This window comes from Salarias fasciatus, chromosome 1, assembly GCF_902148845.1.
Source record: "Salarias fasciatus chromosome 1, fSalaFa1.1, whole genome shotgun sequence".
Lineage (NCBI taxonomy): Eukaryota > Metazoa > Chordata > Actinopteri > Blenniiformes > Blenniidae > Salarias > Salarias fasciatus.
Window position 1 is genome coordinate 16,895,484 of NC_043745.1, and position 21,524 is coordinate 16,917,007.

The 21,524-nt window shown below is 41.2% G+C and overlaps 1 protein-coding gene across 6 annotated transcripts in view; it reads left to right on the plus strand.

The window, feature by feature from the left end:
• Positions 1 to 21,524, plus strand: part of esrrga (estrogen-related receptor gamma a) — a 65,497-nt gene that overhangs the window by 11,237 nt on the left and 32,736 nt on the right. For 3 of the 6 annotated variants that reach the window (XM_030092258.1, XM_030092224.1, XM_030092240.1), the window contains exons 3-4: positions 11,595 to 12,019; positions 18,047 to 18,175. In XM_030092258.1, coding sequence (XP_029948118.1) covers positions 11,595 to 12,019; positions 18,047 to 18,175 — 554 coding nt within the window. The remainder of the gene's footprint in view (positions 1 to 11,594; positions 12,020 to 18,046; positions 18,176 to 21,524) is intronic. The other 3 variants (XM_030092232.1, XM_030092250.1, XM_030092265.1) reach the window with 2 other exon arrangements.

The following is a 21,524-nucleotide window of genomic DNA, read 5'->3' on the forward strand; positions in this document are numbered from 1 at the left end:
TGTGTCGTTTTAAACTTTCTTGACCATTTGCGTATGTGCACGCTCTCTCTCTCTCTCTCTCACACACACACACACACACACACACACACACACACACACACACACACACACACACACACACACACACACTCACACACACAATGCTCAAACCAAACTGTCCACTTCATGAAATGTCTAGTTTGAAAACAGTGGATCAGGGCAGGTTTTACGTCGGCAGCTTGGCTCACTCTTAGTACACGAACTGTAAAAACAGTGTTTGTTTTGTGTTAAAACATCACACGTGTATGAAGACTGAGCTGTAGACACACTGGCTCCAACTTATCAATTCTGGGTTGCACTTTTTATTCAATTAAGACCATAACAAAATCATCAAGTGTTCAAAATCTTACACATTTTTCCATTTTAAAACGGTGATTAGAATTTCACTGACTAACATAAGAGTTTTGCCATTTTTTGCTCTTCCTGTATTCCACACCTACGCTACAAGAGCTCGTTGACCAACATAATTATCATCATAAATATTGACCGTAATTTTTTTAATTTTATTGCTTTATTTACACAGTCTGTAGATAATAATTGATTAGTTTAATTTGTGAATATGTGTCGGTGTGTGTGTGTGTGTGTGTGTTTGTGTGTGTGTGTGTCTGTTGTTGTGTGTGCGCTTGCATTACTGAGCACATTGTAGACTGGAAAGTCTTAGTCCAATAGGATTTCAGGGTTAGTCTGGGTCAAGCCAATTAGAGTTCTGGCGAACCATTCTCACGCAGTCTCTCAGCCAATCACCACGAGGAGCGTTAGTAGAACTCTGTGTGTGTGTGTGTGTGTGTGTGTGTGTGTGTGTGTGTGTGTGTGTGTGCTGGCAGACAGTGAAGTCTGGTGATGAGAGGTGTAGAGGTTTGCCAGGGGCTAGGGAGTCACGCCATGGCTTGGAGTCACACACCACATTCGCACACACAGTTAGAGACACACACTCGACTCCCAAGCGGGCGGAGCGTTATTTCCGCTGCATTGGTTCAAGTATTTGGATCAAGCTGAAACAAACTGCAATTGATATTGTTATTGTGAATTCAACTGCCAAAACTGCGGCAAGCCTCAGACGTGACACAACAGCATTTCCCAGTTGGAAGATAATAACAACAATTACAGTATCTGCTTGAGTTCCAAACTTTCTCTAAGGAGTACAACTCAAATAAAGCAGCAAATTAATTTGCTCTGTCTTTAATCACTGTTTGCCTCAGGATTTCACATGAAAGTGGTGGTGCATTATATTTTTCCAATACATTTCCAATCATGTATATTTTGGTAAAGTTAAGCCATGACGTCTTCTTCAACTTCTCAGATGAATTATTAGTTTTAATAATTTATTTATATATTTTTTTGTTTGTTTGTTTGTTTTATGACAATGCAACATGTCACTAGTAAAATAAACAATGGTTTGTTTTAAAAGACAGGAGAAATGTTCAGAGAGTTGAAAGAAAGCTGTAAAAACTCACCTGAGTTCAACTCTGCCTCAGCATATTCACATTACCTGTTTTTTTAGACGCTCACAGTGGAAGTTTTTCTTTTTACAAACTGCAGTGATATGATAAGGTGTGCTCTCCCTTTCACCATATGTGACAAAAAACATACGGTAAGTAAGATGCATTTAATTTTTGATCAAATCCTGATGATGTTTGACTTTTTCTACTAAGAGTGGCATCAAATTTCATCACATAAACCTCTCATTAAAATCCACCAAAAGCTGTAATTGTTTTATGTAAAGGGCATATTAAAAACTTCCATTTTCTCTGCTCAAATCAAAACTTTTTTTTTTCCACTGTGAAAGAATTCTTAATGTGTTTTTGGAGATCTGCAGTTTTCATTGGACAGCAACAATATTATTCCTCTTTTTATTTAGGCCATCAAACCATGGGAATGTGATTAATGTCAGACAGCTCGGGTGTGCTTGAACACACACACACACACACACACACACACACACACACACACACACACACACACACACACACAAACACACACACACACACACACACTTTGCTGTAAACTGAGCCCAATGTAATCATAATGATAAAGCAGATTGCCTTAACACACAGATGGGCCTCCCAACAGCTCTGTGTGTGTTTGTGTGTGTGTGTGTGTGTATGTGTGTGTGTGTGTGTGTGTGTGTGTGTGTGTGTGTGTGTGTGTGTGTGTGTGTGTGTGTGTGTTGATGCGCGTGCACGTGAAGTGTGGACAACGCTGATTGGATTGCAGATTTATAGAAGAGGATTACTGCAGGAGCAGAGAGAGAGCAAGAGAGAAAGAGAGGGGGTGATGGGGGTGGGGGGGTCGGGGGTGAGGTGGTGGGGGGTTCAGACACTCACCTCTCATTAACTTCCACCCCCTTCACCTCGGCGCGCCGTATTTGCAATCACGGACAAACACACACACATACGCGCTCATAAACAGGCCACAGTTCGAATGTGGGGTAAATACAGCCCCTTTTTTATTTCCAGAAGTTAATGGCTGACGCAAAATGATTTTTTTTTTTTTTTTTACGTTAATTTCAAAGATGGTAAGCTTTTATGAAACTTTAGGAATAATCCCAAAACCACCTAGAAGTGAAAAGAGATGATGACAGATGTTTTAAGACGATGAGTGAGAATTCACTCCATAGCGATGGATCACATGATAACAAACCTGTTAAAAAGATAAAATAGATCTGGTGTACTTCTTTACCTGTTTGTTGCAGTCTGTCCACCAGCCTTTTATCAGTAAAAAAATTTAAAATTGCTGAAAGAAGAGAATGATCAAGGAAGGGGAAATAAAGAGGGAGATGTCGAAAACATGGCTTATGCAGGAATAATAACTTGGAACAAACTGTCTCAAACACTGAAACAACACGGACGGAAAAACTGGACACGGAATGGAAAACAAATAAAAAGGAAGAAGCAGGCAACGACACACAGACAGAGATGGGCAGAGGCATTGGCCACTCCAGCAAACCTGATTATGACTGGATGTGAATTAGATTCCCTAACAGATGGTCCAGGAGTGAGGCTGTAAGGTGCATCAGCCAGCAGTGCGGGGAGTTAAAGGGAGAGGAAGGAAGGCGTGGGGGAGAGAGTGGGAGGACCCGGCCAGGCGGCTGAGGAGACGGATGTCAACAGGAGCTTGTGGCAGGTCAAAATGTGCAATTTTTAAAATGATATAATGACTTTATGCTGGCTTGAATCTTACTTCCATACTTTAATCAAATATATGTCAGGACTGTGGTAGCATGTTTTTTTTAGCCCTGGCTTTTTTTTTTTTTTTTTTTTTTTTTTACTAACTGTATCACAATTACCATTATTAGAATCAGAATAGCAATAAACTGGTTGATTTTCACCTGCATTTTCACACATTTGGAATATTTATATTGTAAAATCAGACTTCCCTGATTCTAAATGTCCTGTTTGTTGGACATTGAATTTAAATTTTAAAAAGTAAGCGGTGGATGACACCTGCTTAGGATGGATTTTCTCAATTTTTACAGCTGCTGTGCATTATTGTACATACTCTGGCTCTGCTTCTCGCCCTCTCCCTGTGATGGATAGGTGTAAATCATCACAATCCTGTAGTGACAGCCCAATTTCCCCAAATCTGATCTGCTTAAAGAATGCAGCACCGATGCTCTGCTCGCTTGTGTCTCCTTCCTTCTCCTCTCTCCTCCTCTTCCCTCTTCTACCCTCTTTTACAGAATTTGTTTCCCCCATTTTCTTTTTTTATTTTTTTTTACCCATTTTCTGAGATTAAGTACCGTTTTACTTCTCACATACACTCTCTCTCTCCCTCTCTGACTCTCATTTTAAAGAATATTCTCTCTTTTGCAGCAATGTGCTCTTTTTTCCTTCTCTTCCTCTCGTTCTCCCCTCCCCTCTCTCTCCCTATTTCTGCCTCCCTCCCATGTCACATCTGAAAGCCCTGTCATATTTACTAGAGTGGAAATCCTCTTTCACCATCTGCTTAATAAAATGTGCTTTTAATCCGATGGGGGATATTTTGTTTTTTTTATTATTATTATTACTTTTTATTATAGTCCTGCACAATTTCATTTGATATAGCACCTATCCCAGGTCCTTCTCCATGACTGGACAAGAGAGAAATCAGGAGAGCTGTACATTTCCTACAAGCATCCAAGTGTGTGTATGAGCATGTTGGAGTGTGTTACAATGCATGCAAGTCAGTGAGCAAGTGTGAATAAGTGTTTAAAAAGGGTTGTTACACCTTTAATGTTAAGCGATAACACTGCTAATCCATACAGAGAAAGGGAGGGAGAGAGAGAGAGAGAGAGAGAGAGAGAGAGAGAGAGAGAGAGATGAACACTGACCTTGATCAATGACCTTTCTTTTATAAAGAAAGCCAGTCAACACTTTGTATCCCAAACACAAGGCATGTCCAAAATCCCACCTCAGTGCCAATCGCGGCCCAAGATCAGATTTTATTTAGCCTGCATGCACAGACCAAAATGAACAGCATACGATTCCTGTTTTTAACACATTTTGGCAGCCTGATTGTGTGGACCAAACGGCGCCCTCACTGTCTGCCTCACTTTAATTACTTTTTGATTTCCCAACAAGAAGACTGACATTATTCACCTTTGGCGAGCCAATCAGCTTCAGTGTGCATATCATTTTATCGGAAAAAAAAAAAAAAAAAAAAGAGTCCTAATCCATATTGAGAAGCAGCGGCCTAAAGAGGTAGATTTGTGACCAGAAGGTCCAGGTAGTCTATGGTTTATTAATGAGCGAGGCTCTCTGCCTTGAAATCAGGATTGTGTACCTTGGTCCTTGTAAGAGCAGCAAAACTTTAATTCCTACTATTAGAGAAGCTATAAAAATAAAATAATTTGTAACAAAACCTCTACCACTGATTCATGAAAAGCATGGGAACTAATTCTAATAACTATACTGAAACAAGCCACTGTCTAATTTTAGAAAATCTTTTAGTAAGTAATTTGGTGTAATTCCAGTTAATTGTTAGAATTGGTTTTAATGTGCTTGGAATGGCCTTCATCGTACCACAGAATGTGACTCTAATAGTTTATTTATTTATTAAAAATTTAATTTTCTGAAACTGACTTTCGGGCCACAGAATAGAGGGACAAGGGATGCCCCTAAACCCTGCCCGGGCACCGCACGGCGGCGGTCCAGCTGTCCCGTAGGGATGGCAAAGGGACATCGGAAGTGCAAAAGAAAAAAATCCCTGGACTGTCTACCTGTGACAAAAAAAGAAATATTCAAAAATGGGTCAGTAATTTATCACACTAATCATCTCCTGTAAATAGGTTATCTAACAGGAACATCCATTCAGTAAATTAATCCATGTCCACATTCATCCCAGGAAAACGCCAATGGTCACCCCGTGTACTAATATGTACTCCAAACAGCCAAAAGTTCCCAAATAAAAGTGTAACAGGAAGCTCAATTTGGAATACTTTAAGAAAACATCATATTTATTCTAGTTTGCAGAAGGTATCTGTGGACAGACACAGAGTCGAGCTCTTTCTGAGACGTGAAACAGTCTTCTTACAGTAGACAACCACCCTTACAAACACAATGAAACACACCGCAGATAAAGGAGACATAAGGAGAGAGAGAGAGGCAAAAAGAGAGGTGAAGAAAGAGAGGGAGACATGGTGACAAAGATAGTGCCTGGCAGCAACACACTTATCAGCAACCGCTCTGCAGAAAATGACCTAAATCATCAAGATTCCCATCTGACACACACACATGCAGACGCACACACTTCGAGCAGGTTAGCACTGCACTGCCTCACATTTCTGCCCTCAACATGTTCGCCCTCTTCATATCTCTCCACTGAAATAACAAAATGAACACAGCTGGACTCTCAGATCTGAAACGTGCTGCACACACACTCCTCAGAGGGCTGAGACCAAAAGGGAGTCCAGTCAAATTTTAAAAACAATCCAGAAACACCGAAAAGAGGAGAATCCCTCATTGAGAGCACTGTGATGATTGAAGACACATAAACAGTATTGATATCATCTCACTCAACATGCTGTTCCTCAATAGGTTGCAGTTTGGAAAGCACAAAATTCTTTATCAATAGCGTTTGGCTGAGATTGCCCTGCATGTGCTGCCTCCTGCTGTTTATCCATTCACATCCATATTACGCATGTGTGTTTTTGTCTGCATGTCAGTGTGTGTCTCTGTGTGTGTGTGTGTGTGTGAACTTTTTCAAGCCCAACAGAACAGCTTTAGCCCCTCCGCTGTGTCTCCGCGAGTCTCATCCACTTCATTTCACACCTGCGTGTTTGCAAGCCGTAAGGCGTATAGTGTGTCTTTTGCGTTAAGATTCATACCTAGAAGGAGTCATCATGTCTAAACACAGTCGCAGACACATGCACTTAGGAATATAGACACACACACACACACACACACTCGCATTTCCTTTCCTCTGCCAGTCTTTACAACCCAACAGCCCATTGGGCAGAATGTGTTTTAGCCATTATCACATTGATTGTATGTAATCAGGGGTTTATTCTGCAGCCAATGAAGTGAATTACAGGTTTCCTGCCCGACTAACACTGTAACAATTGATCTGCTCCCCGGCGTGTTTGTGTTTGAGTGGGGTGTAAGGTAGTGTGTGTGTGTGTGAGAGAGAGAGAGAGAGACGGGCTGTGGCTGTACAAGCAGGGGAAAGAAGCGATGATAGAGGGTGTTTCTGAGTGAGGAGTAGAAACGAAGGCAGAGCGAGTGCGAGGGAGAGGGATTGAGACCCAGAGCGAGCAGGAGAGAAGGGGCGAGAGAGTTCTCAGTAGGAGGGAGAGTGGTTTAGATTGACTGTCGCTGCTGGAGTTTTTATTTTTTATTTTATTCATTTTTTTTTTTGTCCCTGAAAACAACTATAATCATCCACACACTGTGATTCTGGGGAGCTAAACTCAACCACTCACACAAACCCAGACCCGCAGTGTGCGGAAACAACAAGACTTTATTTTCTCCTCTCCTGAGCTTCACTTCCACCTTTAAAGTCATTTAAGGGTAGAGTAGAGGCACACATACAAACCCAAGTTTAATTCACTTGCTGTTCCTCTTGAACAGACGTGTGCAGCTAACAAGTCGAGCTCACCACGTTTCTTCACTGTACACACTCGTACTGTATCAAGCCAACAAGCTGACAAGCGGTTCAACAGCTCTCCACTGATAGCCGTGCGGTTAAAATGGAGAGAGAAAAAGAGCAAAGAAAGAAAAACAAATAGAGGAGTGTGAGGGCTGAAAAAGCAATTCACTCTATTGATGAAATCATTCTATTCATTTGACTATGGAAATGTAAATGCATTTTGCTCCTATTTCCCCTCCTCACACCATTCTTTAATTCAATGTATTTTCTTTTATGTCTTCCATCCCTCCTTCACTTTCTCTCCCTCCCAAAGCATTGCTGGTATCATCTAGATAGAATTGTGTAAGGTTTTTATTCTCTCTCTTTTTTTTTTTCTTTTTGCTTATTGGACTGTGTGTTCTTATCAGCATTGAGAGCACAATGCTCGGTGTGATGGAAAGGTATTAGCCAACCCGTGGTAGCTACATTGTCAGCACTTCTCCCTCCACTGTCTCTATTGCTACAACTTCTGCTTCCTCTTTTTTTTTTTTTTTTTGCACTCTCCTCTTATTCTTCTCATTTTCCAGCACTGTTTTCCATAAGAATTTGATATTAATGGGCATTTTCATTTTACTCTCGCGGCCTCTTTTTGTTTGGAAGCAGGTTGGAAATTTTAATTTATGCCAATCTTTTTTTTTTTCTTTTTTTTTTTTAGGATTAAATGTAAAACCTGTAAGGTCACACCTGAACTACATATTTATGTCACTTTTTCTCCCACAGTTTTTCCTCAGTTAACATCATAAGTTCACAGTAACAGCACCCTTCACAGCTCTTCTCTTCTGCCGTGGCTGAAAACAGTCCGGAGTTGTTTGAAGATCACTTGGTGTTTATGGCTGCCATCTAGCGAAGCGGGTGAACAAAAATTGTACATAATAAGAGAGTGCACGAGCACACAGAAACACAGACTGAGAGCGCACACACACACACACACACACACACACACACAGAGCAAGGCAGAGAGCAGTTGCTCTAATACGATGATTGTATGTTTGTCGCCGCCGGTTGTCAGGTCGCTGCATCAGCCCGCCGCTCTAATGACAGCTTGTCCTTCTAAAGTGGCCCACCTTCCCTGAAAACACATCAAAAAATACTTCCTTATGTTTTCTTTCGTTCAGACGCATCATTCTTTTATTTTCTGTCTCTCCCGCTTTCCCTTTCAATGCCTTAACATATTATCTCCTTCATGAGTCAGGGTGCTTTTATTCGTGAAGTTCAGAATCAAAAGTAGAAATGAAAATGGCGAGGGAGTTCAAATGACAGCGATTGACTCAGAAATGGAGACGAGGATGACTGGTAATGTTAGTGTGTGTGTGCTTGCATGTGTGTGTGTGTGTGTGTCAATATGAGAAACATAATCCCATTCCCAATTCTATATATCTGATGCTTGCAGGAGATAAACATCGAAGTTTGTTAAGGCGATGTCACGACCAGAATGAATGGTAAAGTTCACAGATCCTAAAATATAAACCTATGAATGAATGTAATCTCAGTCTTCACAATATGAGTTTCTGTAACTATAGATTTACTTTTGAATAATTCACTGAATTTAGTGAAACAGACGAAAATTCTTTTCAGAAACTTTTAACTTGTCTCATTCCTCTTTTAATATATTTTGGCTTGAACAGCAGCAGAAGTTTTTTTAGTCCATTGATTCAGTTTTTTAACCAGGTTTTGTTAATTATTTTGATGATTAACTTGAGCACTGTAAAAATTATCTTTCTTTTGTACAATTCTGTAGTTTTTTTGTGGCTCTTCTACTCTAACTTATCCACATACATAAAATGAATGTTCAAACTATTTTATATCACAGAATTAGAGAAAACAAATCCTGATTAGAGCGCCTCGTTGTTTCTTTGGAATCATCTCGTGACACACACTCACGTCGTCGTTCCCCTCAAGATAACTGAATGGAAACACGTTAGAGCCGTTTACGCTTTACATAAATATCCTTAAACACCTAAAAACATAAAGAAATGACAGAAAAGAGAGCCAATCCCTTCTTTCTCTTCACACTCATCTGAAGAGCAGACAGGCACAATAAGACTGCTCTTTCAGCACTGAGCTGTCGCTACATAGCTCCGTAATTATACTGATAACATACATACATAAATGCATTCAACCTCTCACTCGGCTCTGCGCAGTGGCTGTGATTTCTTAATCTTCTTTCCTCTACTCCTCTCCTCTGCACGCATGTCTTCCTTTTTTATTCTTTTTATTCCTCCCCCTTCGACTGCCATTATTTTTCATTTATAAGCAGAGCGAGGGGGAGCGAGAGAGCATTGAGAAAGATATAGGAGAGAGAGAAAAAGACACGATAGAGGAGAAGAGGCCGCGATTGGAGAGCGGAAAGATAGATGAGAATTTGAGAGAGAAGGAAAAAAAAAAAGCGCCTGAGATCTTTTGGCACTTAAACTCTTTCACTTAATGGTACTCAGAGGGATTGACGGTCGAAAGGAGGGGCCACAAAAGAGCATAAAGAGTGAAAAAGGAGAGATTAAATCATCACCATCACATCATCTACTTAAATGGGTCTTCTCTCTTTTTTCTGTCACCACTGTGTTTTCTCCCTCCGCTAGAACATAGACAACCCCATGTGATGTCTTTCCTTCCCATTACTCTTTTCCACATTTACATTTATTTCCTTCTGGCTCACTCTGGCACCTTATACGTCCCTTTCTCTCCCTCTATATTCCCTCCATCGACTCTCTCTCCGTTCCTTTTTACCTCCTTTCCCCTTTCTTGATTTGTGTCCAAACCTTTCTCACAGTGTCCCTCTCTTTCCAAACTAAAGACCCACCTTAGCATCAGATAAATGGATTTATGGACATTGGTGAATACCACAAAGCCACGATTAATGGAGTCACTGAATTAGAAGAAGCTGCAGGGAGGGGAGGGAAGCGGAGGTGGAGGGAATAAAATATATGATGGAAAAGGTGAAAAAGGCCAAAGTATTCAACATCATAAATGTCACATCATTTTATGGAATTAAAAAAAACATCATAGAAAAGACCAACAATTTCAGACAGTGTTTTTTTTTGTTTTGTTTTGTTTTTTGTTTTGTCTGATTTGCCCAGTTAGTAGATTTGTTTTGTCTTCTTCTTTCTACGCATCAAGTGTATTAAAACTCTTGTGGAAAAAAGAAAAAAAGATCAGGTCCAAAACCCGCTCTCTGTCAGCTTGTTGTCATCAGTCATCGCAGCCCATGCGATCAGTTTTTCCTCTCTTCTGTCTGTCTTTTTGCTGTAGCTGTCTGCCTATCTGTTTTCCTGTCTATATCCATTCCTCATTCCCCCACCCCAACAGCTCTCCATTCTCTGTCAAGGCACTGTCTGTGTTTTATGGGTCCCTGTAGGACGGGGATCTTTTACAGGCCGACTGGACTTTAGAAGCCCCTCGTTTAGCAGCATCCTGCCTTAATTAAAAACCCCTTTTGTGCTTTCTGCCTTTAACAATGAAAAGAGAGAGAAAAGGGAGGGAGGGCAGGGTTAGAGGGACAGAGAGTGGTAATGCGTAAAGGAAAGGAAAGAGAGAGGGTGCTGAGATAGAGGAAGAGAGAGATGGCAGTGAATAGGAAGTGATAGGGAGACAGGCAGATAGATAGTACGGTAGACAAAGGGAAGGATGGAGAGATATGGACAGAGAGAAGATAGCTGTTAATTACAACTGCCATTAACAACACACCCGTCAGCCTCCTTAGGGAGAGGAGGAAGCAAAGGCTGAAGAGGAGCGACGAGAGAAAGGTGGAGATGAACAAGAGGACTGAAGTGATGCTCCAAAACTGATGAGAGATTTTTTTTTTTTTTTTTTTGCTTCATTTTTGGATCTAACTTATTTTGTATTGCGTGGCTCTAGATTACTTAAATCCCTGAACCGTGTCTGTCAGTTTGCATGAATATGGCCATGTATGAATCTGTGCCCCTGTGTGTACGGCCTGTCTTAGGGATGATTGAGCAGCAGAGGGGCTGCTTACTGATTACCTTCATGTAGAACAAGCTGCTATTGACTGGAGAGTGACGGATGACCTCGGCCCCAAGCATGTGAATGTGTTTGTGTGACTATGTGGTATTGCCGAGGCCTCTCTGCTGCGCTCGTAGTATTTTACCAGATTTAAGTTTCTCACTTCTTCACTTTAGACGTGATGAAATATTCCTAAAAGAGTGTTTGCTTGAGAATTTTCTTTTTTTTTTTTTTTCTAATTTGCCCTCCTTCACTTTAGGGTTTTTTTTCCACAGATTCAGCAGCATTTCTTCATTCACACACACTAATGGCAACAACCGCTTTGCAACAACAGCTCAAAGACCCTCCAACATATCGACAGCAACCTGCTGTACTGATGGAGCCACACTTAATTTTTCCATTTCTTTTAATTTGAAAATTGAAACTCTGTTTCAAGTTTGTGTAATGCTTCTCTTCCTTTTCTTCTTCTGCTTGTCCCTGTCTCACTCCCTCAGGCTTCTCTGCAGAATGTCCAGTAAGGAGCGCCACCTTGAGTCTAATTGTCCGTCCTCGTACATAAAGACTGAGCCGTCTAGTCCTGCCTCCCTGACTGACAGCCTAAACCACCACTCCCCCGGTGGCTCCAGCGACGCCTCAGGCTCATATTCGTCCACGATGAACGGCCACCCCAACGGCCTGGACTCCCCAAGTCTTTACGGCTCCAACGCGGGGCCTCTGGGGCCTGCCGGTGGCCCCGGATCAAAGCGTTATGAGGACTGTTCATCAACGATTGGGGAAGATTCACAAATTAAGTGCGAGTACATGTTGAATTCCATGCCCAAGCGGTTGTGTCTGGTGTGCGGGGACATTGCATCAGGGTACCACTATGGTGTGGCATCCTGTGAGGCCTGCAAGGCCTTCTTCAAACGCACCATCCAAGGTTGGTTTCCATTTTACCTTTATGTCCCTCCATGATCACCCTTAATTCCACCTGTTTCTGTTGCTGTATACACTACCTTTTTTTTATTTTTTGTCAGAATGTTTGTCTTTTTATTTTTTAATGGCATTTTAATTTACATTTTTGCTTGTGTCATTGGTGTTTTTTACTGATATTGGTTTTCAAAGAACTATAAAACTAGAAATGAACTTTTGTCTAATTTAATATCTTTATTTTTTTACAAATTAGCATTTTCAGACCCTTAAGTCGGATGTTGTAAGAACACCACTATCTCGAATTACAACTTTGCCTGCACCGCCAACCCTGGTCAGAGGTTAAAGTTAAGCCCATTCCACTGCATATTGAACTAAATGTGCCGTTTAACAGGGATCAATCTTTCATAGAAATCCTGCACATATAGCACCTAAAATCTAAATGTGGGCAAATCAATTTTTATATGTTTTTTCCCTAATAAAAGACAGGCACACATTGAAATGCACTCTCTCACACAAGCGCATACACCTGAGCTAAATCAAGGACATATGATGAAAGCCCCAGGCCAGATGTAAACCCAGATTTTTATAAGGTATGTGTCTACCTCCCTGTCTGCTAAGTGAGCCACCAGGACCCCTTCATAGGCTATTTTTTATCCCCCCTTCATGATTTTTCATTGCACACACACACACTCACACACACACACACACACACACACACACACACACACACACACACACACACACACACACACACACACAGAGTCATATATAGCCGTCCTCGTCAGGTACATGCAGACAATCCAGCTCCCAGATACCGTCCCCACTTTTACCCTCAACCTTGACCTTTGTCTTCATCAACAGCAAAAAATAATTTCCTGGCAGTGTTTGCATTCCCAGATCTAGCTGCTTATGCCTCACAGAAAGCGTGTTAGTCTTAAGCCTGTTGTATAGGAGATAACGTGAAGTCAGAGTAGGGTCAGGGGTCGTGTCCAAGGGTCAGGAGTTCAGGTAAAGGGGTAGAGGAGAGAAGGGATAGAACAATAATCCACAAGATGAAAAGAGTACCAGGAATTAGGCTCAATAATCCTTTGCTCATCTCTTGTTAGGGCTAGAAGCAGCCCAGGAAGGGCGCAGGTATTTGGACTGTGTCCCACAGACTTGGTGATCATTCATTCAACATACATCTGGCAACTTGAGAATATCCTTAATTTACCCTTTTAAATACAGTAAAGGTCAACATATACTAACTTAATAACATTCAAGATGAAGATTTAACAATTAACCTGGAAGTAAATCAATAACTGAAATTTTTTTCGATGTTTTCTTATTTTTCTCTCATTGGTATGTCTATTCTAATTCTACTTGATGAAGTTCCAGCATTTCTGATCATAAGACAGTATTTTAACTGCAGGTACACAGGATTGAGGATGCTGATCATGCAAGAAGTAAACATTCAGCATTATGATTAAAAAAACACATTTTATGATACCATTTTGTTCTATTAGTCAACCAATAATAGGTCTCCAAATCTGACTGTTTTTAAAGTGCATTTCAAACATTTTTTTTTTTAATCAATCCATAAATATAAGTGACCGCATAGTTAGAATCACAGATTTATTTCAACTCGGCTGATATGGTTTGATCCTGTGCACTAAATATCAGCAAATACTGACAAGATCAATAATGGGTTTTATATTTTTTCCAGTCTTCTGATTGTGATGAATGAATAATATCAATGGATTGGCCACATAGACACACACACAAAAATACATAATTTATATATCAATTACACTCTAACACTCAGCCTGGCCAGATGGTTAATTGTCAGGTGTAATGAATTAGTTTTTGTGGAATAATTAAGCTGTTTTTTGTTTTTTTTTTTAATATCAAATAAGGTCCGTCATTGAACAGAAAAGCCCCTCTTCTCAGTCAGTGTGGCATCGCAATGACCAAACTACCAGCCGGCCAGCGGTCATCGATCCATTGAGTCAGCCAGTCAGCCAGTCATATCAGACAGGATTCATCTATCTGCCTTTCCATCCATCCGCCTATCTGTCGCTGCTTTCTTTTGCCTCCGATAAGCAGCTTTCCCAGTAAAGCCCCAGAGACAGAGGGGGACAGGAGGATGTGTCGGGGGGTGGAAGTCTTACATTCAGGAGGTGGTCACCACTACCTACAGATGACCTGTATGTGTTTATTATGGTTAGAGATCAAGACAGTGCAATCCTGACAAAGATTGGAGAACACACACATGCAGAGATAAAGGCACACACACACACACACACACACACACACACACACACACACACACACACACACACACACGCACACACACAGGCTGCCATGCGAACTCATAGAAGCACATTCAAGCACAGACCCGAGCGCACATGAATAGAAGGTCTCACACATAACCTTATAATCACTCTCTGTGTTGGTTTAACACCTAATTCATCTGTGATTGTTACAGTGTCAAATCTCATCTCATTTCATTCAGCTGGCTTGTTAAAGGTCATACAGGTTAGAGATGGGCTACAGATTAAGCATAATAGACCAGGAAACATACAGATTTGATGCTGTGTTGACAGTTGAACCTCCTATTATATGACCTTCAATAGCTCTTAATCAGCATTTTGTCTCGTTATTTTCACTGGACTCATAATCCTTCTTTTTTCCTGTTGTAGATGATGAAGTCAAAAGTTAAAGGTGAAGGGTCACGTATTATAGAGGGAGTTACAAGACTTTGGCCATGAAAGGTTGTGATGAAAATATTTAAGTAGAGACAAAGCATAAGAGGCAATATATAAAAGACATACATTTCACTGCTAATAATAGTCTGTCTAAAAAGATATCTATGTATTTCTGGGTATTTTTACAAATCACCCACTTGGAAATTTTTCATCAAAGTTAACATGAAATCAATATAATGTCCAACGATGTGCTAAAATTGTTGTATCTGTTGGATTTTTTTGGAGACTGCGATCAGGTCAAAGTTTGTTTGGATTCCGGCTGCGTTTTCCTGGATGCACTGGAAGAAATGGGTCATCACATTATCTTTGGCTGCCGCACATGGCAGCCTCACCCACCGACATTTTGGATGTTGGGTGTCTGTGTGTGGGCTTGTGTGCATCCAAATGTAAATGAGTGCAAGTTTCAGCGCACATCTGTGCACATGTTCCTGTTTGTGCGTGGTTGTGCAGTAGTGTGTGTGTCCTGGCAGAAAAGCAGGACCGGCCTCAGATGGGCAGTGGCAGACATATTGGTATGTTTCAAGCCATTAGCCAATGAAACTGCAGGTAATCACCAAAAAAACACCTCCAGCTGGACAGGGAGGAGAGCACAGGGTGGGAGAGGACCGGAGAGCAGAGGAGCGGCGAGGAGAGGTGCACATAAACAATAAGTTTGGACAAGAAATGGGAGAAAGTGGGGGGGGTGGGGGGGTGGACTGGGCACATGGATGTAGGAAGGAATTAGTGGCATGTGTGTGCTGGTGTGTTTGTGCATGTGTGTGTCGCAGCGTGGAGGAAGTAGCTCTGGCAGCTGCTGTTTCTGTGGCGTCAGTCCAGCGACACCTGACAACCTGCATCTATCACTCCCTTATTGAGAGAGAGGGGGGATAAAGGGGAGTGGGGAGGTGGGCAAAGTATGGTAGAGGGAGGTATCGGGCAATGAAATGGAAAAAGAGACTCACAAAGATCGAAAAAGAAAGGAGAAAGGAACGCAGCTAGGGAGACGGGTGGGTGGAAGTGATGTGAAGTGTTAAGGGAGGAAGCCCTCACAGGTGCACTGACAACGGCACCTACCAGTGCCTGCCTGTAAAATGATAAATACTTCAGTCTTTAAACTATGTTAAATTTCTATACATGTATTGGCATGTTTGCATTTTTGAAGTGGTAGAAGTGGTAGAAGTGGTATGTGCCGGTAAGAGTGTACCATGTGCATCAATAGCACTGTTTTGGATTCGAGGAGGCTTTATCATGCCGTCTCCTGCCTTCTGTCTAGACTCTCAGCAACTTCAGGTTAAAACTATGTTATAAAACCCCTCAGTACCTGGACAAAGCAAGTATACTGGAAAGTGGTCCTCACAGGTCTAACGTTGGAAGAGGCAGAAACAGATGCGGCACAAAGATGATGGCAGGCCAAAGTACACACTAGCATTCCTGTGACACAGTCGGTACTCTGCTGGTCAATTGTCATTCAGCAGGTGGACATATACACACATCTCAAAGGAGATTGCAGGGGATTTCAGGCCTTCTTATATCCCCCTCTTTCCCACAAACACTCACAAACAAACCCACCAGTATACACAGGACCTTCCCAAGAACCTCTCTGATTTAAGCTCGCCCCTGTGCACATTACTGTACACACATACACACACACAAAACTCTAAGATTCTGGTATAAACCTTTTCTAATTCCTATCCCATACCCCTTTGAAGAAGGATGGTTTTCCCCAGGCCAGAGCCTGCAGGATGTATAGATAGATGACACATAGATTTTATCTTTTTCTAAGTGATGTGCGGTCTTTTAATGAGTGTCAGCTTGATCTAAAAAAACCATATGCATTATTATATATTCTAGCTGACGCTCCACTGCCAATAGTTTAGCTTCTTGGCTTCAGTCCTTCCAGCCCTGTAAGTGGCTCTTCACTGCAGTTATCCACTTAGCACAAGCTTGTCTGTTTCCTTAGAATAATAAGGTCTTTTCCTGACTAGCCATTAGCACACTCAGTTTCTGTGTCATTAACACATTTAGCCCTAATACTAGGTAAATCGCTAAATTAATCTGCTTCTCCTACATCATCAGCATCTAATGGTTGTCTGTAAGCTAACTAGTCCCATTAGCAGCGTCTATTAGACAGTTAGGATTCCCACAGTGTTTATCATGTTTAGCCTTTACTTTAACTAACAAGGCCAATTAATGGGTGTCTTGTTACCCATTAGGAAGTATTTGTGCATTTAGCCTTTTCCCAAGCTAACTACCCCCCCTTAATCAGCCCAGTAATGAGAAAACATCCTCTCCACAGCAGCAGTCAATAGTAATCACTGTTTACTCTGTTTCATTGGGAGATGTATTGGCTTGTTGGGGTACTGTAGTTGGGAGGAAGAAAAAAGGTGTTCTTGCTTAATATGCCCACACTTTTCCGACTACCGATAGATACGTTTTGGAGGCAGAAACAGGTCGAGCAAATTGGTAAAACTCCCAATCTATTGTAATGCTTCCTTCACATATGCACTGAGTGTATAGCTAAGGGAAGTAATTAATAGAAAAAGGAGAGGGGGAAGCTTAAAATAAAAGAAAGCAAATTAAAAAAACTGCAAGCAAACAAAGAGAACTGTTGTAGTGAGCAGATGCAGAAGGTGGAATGATATTCAGATATATTTCAGGATGAATATGTTAAAATTCAGAAGTTAAAGGAGTGCATTAAAAGAGAGACAAAATAAAGATGTTATTGAATATGTTACTGCCATGTGAAAGTTGGAAGCATGTCAGGCGCAATAGAAACAGACCAAACAGTGAGACGCTCACAGAGGCAGAAATAGTATTATTCTCGCACGTTTGGTGTGTTGGTTGGTGAGGGTAGTGAAGTTAATAGACTTACTGAAGATAATAATCTTAACTCCAGCTCTGCACCTGAGTGTCACAGCCTGCATTGCAGCTAGTCACGCAACCACGCTCAGCTGCTACACATCAACCCATATGTATACTCATATAGCACACATCAGCTCAGAAGACACACATCATCGGAGCACGTCCGTCACAAAGGAAATACCTATGAGGAAGCAAATTGTTTGGTTTTTAAAAGATCCCAGTTTCAATGTTTTCCTCTGTGGTTATTTGAACATCACATGATAACTCTATGTTGTTCCACCTTGTGTCTGTGTACAACTTGACATCTCTGGTCTCCGTCATTGTTCTCTCTGTTTGTATGATCTGTCTAACGTGTAGTTTGTCTGCCCGCCCGCCTGTCTGTTGATATATCTATCTGAAATAAAAACCTTCTGCCTGTCTTCCTTCAACATGTCTACACGCCACAGGCAACATCGAATACAGCTGTCCAGCCACCAACGAGTGCGAGATCACCAAGAGGAGACGCAAGTCATGCCAGGCCTGTCGCTTCATGAAGTGTCTGACTGTGGGGATGCTGAGGGAGGGTAAGGGCAAAGGTCTCTTCCATTTCTCACTTTCCTTTAAATTCTAACAAACTTGCCGTGTTTTACAGTATATCACAGTTTGTGTTGGATTAATCTAAAACATATTGAACCTTTGCTGATTGTTGACTCTTATTGATGCATTATGGAGAGAAGTTAATCCTGTGGGAAAATAAATATGTTACCACTGTTAACCAGTAGGTATGTCAACATGCACAGTGGTATGACAGTGAATTCTTCATTTTAAACAATCCTAACAGTGACCATATCCCTGATCGTTGAGGTCCTGAAATTTTCTGTCTGTCTTTTCATCATATTATTGTATATTTATGGCAGCATTCCCCTTTTGACTGTTTTTCATATTGCTACTCCATCACTTGCTCTGTTTTTTCTCTTGCTTTCATTTCAAAATATACAAGTTGTCCTCATTTTACTTTACTTTAATGAGAAAACCAATAGAAATGACAGAAGTATTCGACACTCAGCAGTTGTTCAGTGGTAGAGGTAAAGAAAACACACACACACACACAAAAACCCCAGATATTATCTGCCCCCACACCACTTTGATTAAATACACTCACTCTCTCATTTTCACACTCCCTTGTTGCCTTTTGCCTCGTTCTCTCCCTCTTGTCTGCCCACCTCTGACCTTTCTACTCCCACTGCACTTCCAGCGATGAAAGGAGGGAGAGGAGTGGCGAAGGATGAAGAGGAGGCCTGATAGAGAGAAGGAGGGAGGGAGAGAGGGAGGGGGAAGGTAGGAGAAACCTAGGGGTAGGGAGGGAGAAGAGATTGATTTATAGGAGCAGAGGAGAGGGTCCAAGGGAGGATGAGAAGCAGGGGGAGGATGGTTGAATGAAGCAGAAAGCGTGTGTGAGAGAGAAAGGAGACGAGAGGAGGGTCAAGGTTGTAATTGATGGGAGACCTGGCCTACGCCCCCTTCCTTACAGTGGTCAGAGAGCGTGCCTGCGCCGACGCCTGCCAGCCCTCCCTCCATCCATTCCTGTCTTCGTCTCTCCCTGCAATTCTCCCACTCAGGATAATTGTTCTCTCTCTGAAGCTTCTTCTGTGTCTTTTTATCCATCCTTAGCCTCTCTCGTTCACTGCCCCCCCCCCCTTTGTGTAAACTGCTGATTTTTACCAACTCAGATAATACTGAGTGAAATCATAGCAGTTGGGCATCCGTTTTTGCAATGGAATAATCTTTTATTACAAATAATTCTAAGAGTTACAGAAACAAATTTACAAGAACGTTCAGTTTGTGCAGTGGTTAGAGCTCTTGGTTCACAGTGATATTGTCTCAAGTTTGAATCCGGGCTTAGGAGGCTTCATGTGCAGTTTGCATGTTACACCTGTGCAAGTATGGGTTTTCTGTTACTAATTCAGTTCCTTTCCACAGTCCAAAGGTTTTGCCCTTGCCATCTGGGATTGACTGTAGCTCTGCATAAAATGCAATACAATAGAAATTAAATTAAATACTTTTTTAATCTCAGAGGAAAATTCCTTGAGGGTACTGCAAGGTTTGATCTGTGTCTATAAACGTTCATTAGACAAACGCAAATACCAACTTCATGAGTGAAGTACTGTGAACTTATTTGTTTGCAGAACCTGAATGAGCCTTCAGCTGGATGAAGCAGTATGATGAATGAATGTTAGATGAAATGTTCGAACACATATTTATTACTGCTATCATACATGTGACTACTTCATTCTATTTAACTTACCTCGATTCTACTTGAAATTTCATTGCGAAAACATTGTAAGAATACTTTATATTATCATTTATAAAGACTGAATTATATCTCAGCAATGCCAACAATGACCAACATATTGTCATTACAGCTAAGCTAAAGCTTGTTTCTTTAAAATAGTTTTTATTTCGTCAGTTTTGCAAACAAATTAAATGTAGTAAAATTCAAAATTGGTATGACATAAAGTTTTTCCTTAAAAGTCACAGAAACGTAAAAGAAGTGAAGTTTCACTGCTGCTCATCTCACCTGCTTTCTCTCCTTTTTTGCACACTCAAAGAAATAGAAACGCTCTCTCTCCCACCAAGCTGCTGTCCTTGCGTTTGTTCTCCCGGTTGATCTGACATAGGCAGAACTTATGTCTCCTGTTTTGTCTTGTGTATGTGTGTACGTGACCACAACAACACACACGCGCACATGTTATAACATGCATTATTGGCAGCTCCGACAGTCCCACAGTTTATGCAGCTGACACTGCATCCTCCTACACGACAAGGAAACAGCTCGCTCTTGTATATGAAGTCACAATAAGCTTTGTTTTAAAAAAAAAAACAAGCAAATGAATAATTTGTTATAATGGATAATGTTTAAAAACTTTTTACCAAGACAATACAATGGTAGATAAATAATATGGCAGATTTCTGATGTCTACATCAAGCAGGGAGCTATGTTGACATCTTGTGCCGTGTGTCTGTGGGTATTTAGCTGTAGGACATGTGTTTGTGTGTTTCTGTCTCAAACAGGCAAACAAATAACTGCCTTTTGTTGCCACTGTTCCCCTGCTCTGCACACATACATCATGCACACACACACACACATCGCCCTACATATCTATACATCAACATGACAGACCACAGCCACCCCATTTGTTGTGCTGGGTGTGAATTTAATACTGGGGGTCCCGCTCTACATATGAATAAGGGTCATTTAGAAAATGGATACATCCATTTTCTTATATTTCCCTATTTTAATTCTTTCTGAACCCATGGGAAATCTGAAAAGAATATGAGCCTATAAACTAGTGAGATATTTTCTTTACCTTGATATTCATCAAATAACTGCTTCTTGCTGATATATCCCTGACATTTTTTAAGTTTGTTTTGGCCTGCAACAACACAACTTTGTCATTATGTGGCAGATGAAATTTAACTATCTAAGGTTTTTGTGTGCTTTTTTTTTTCTTATTCAAAATTGTGTGCATTGTTTTATTTATTGATTTATTTAATTATTGTTTCATTAGACAGTAATTTATTATTATTTTTTGTTTTGTTTTTGGTAGGTTAGTGTACAGTAAGACACAGCAGCGTTTAGACACATTGGTCAACGTAAACACACTCCTTTATCAACTCCACCTGCCATGTTTCATATTGCAGTTCCGGGTGTGAGTATTGTTGCAGCAGAATTGCATGCATGGTAATGGTCAGTGGCTGGATCAGTTAGCATCAGGGCTAACGGTGGCTGGCAGGGGCTAGCTCACGGGAGAAAGGTGAAGATAAAGTGGTAAGGGCAGTGTGTGTGTGTGTGTGTGTGTGTGTGTGTATGTGTGTGTTACAGTTTACCCCTTAAGGCAAGATCTGCCTCAAATTAGCTTTGTCGCCCTGGGAGACAGAGAGGGT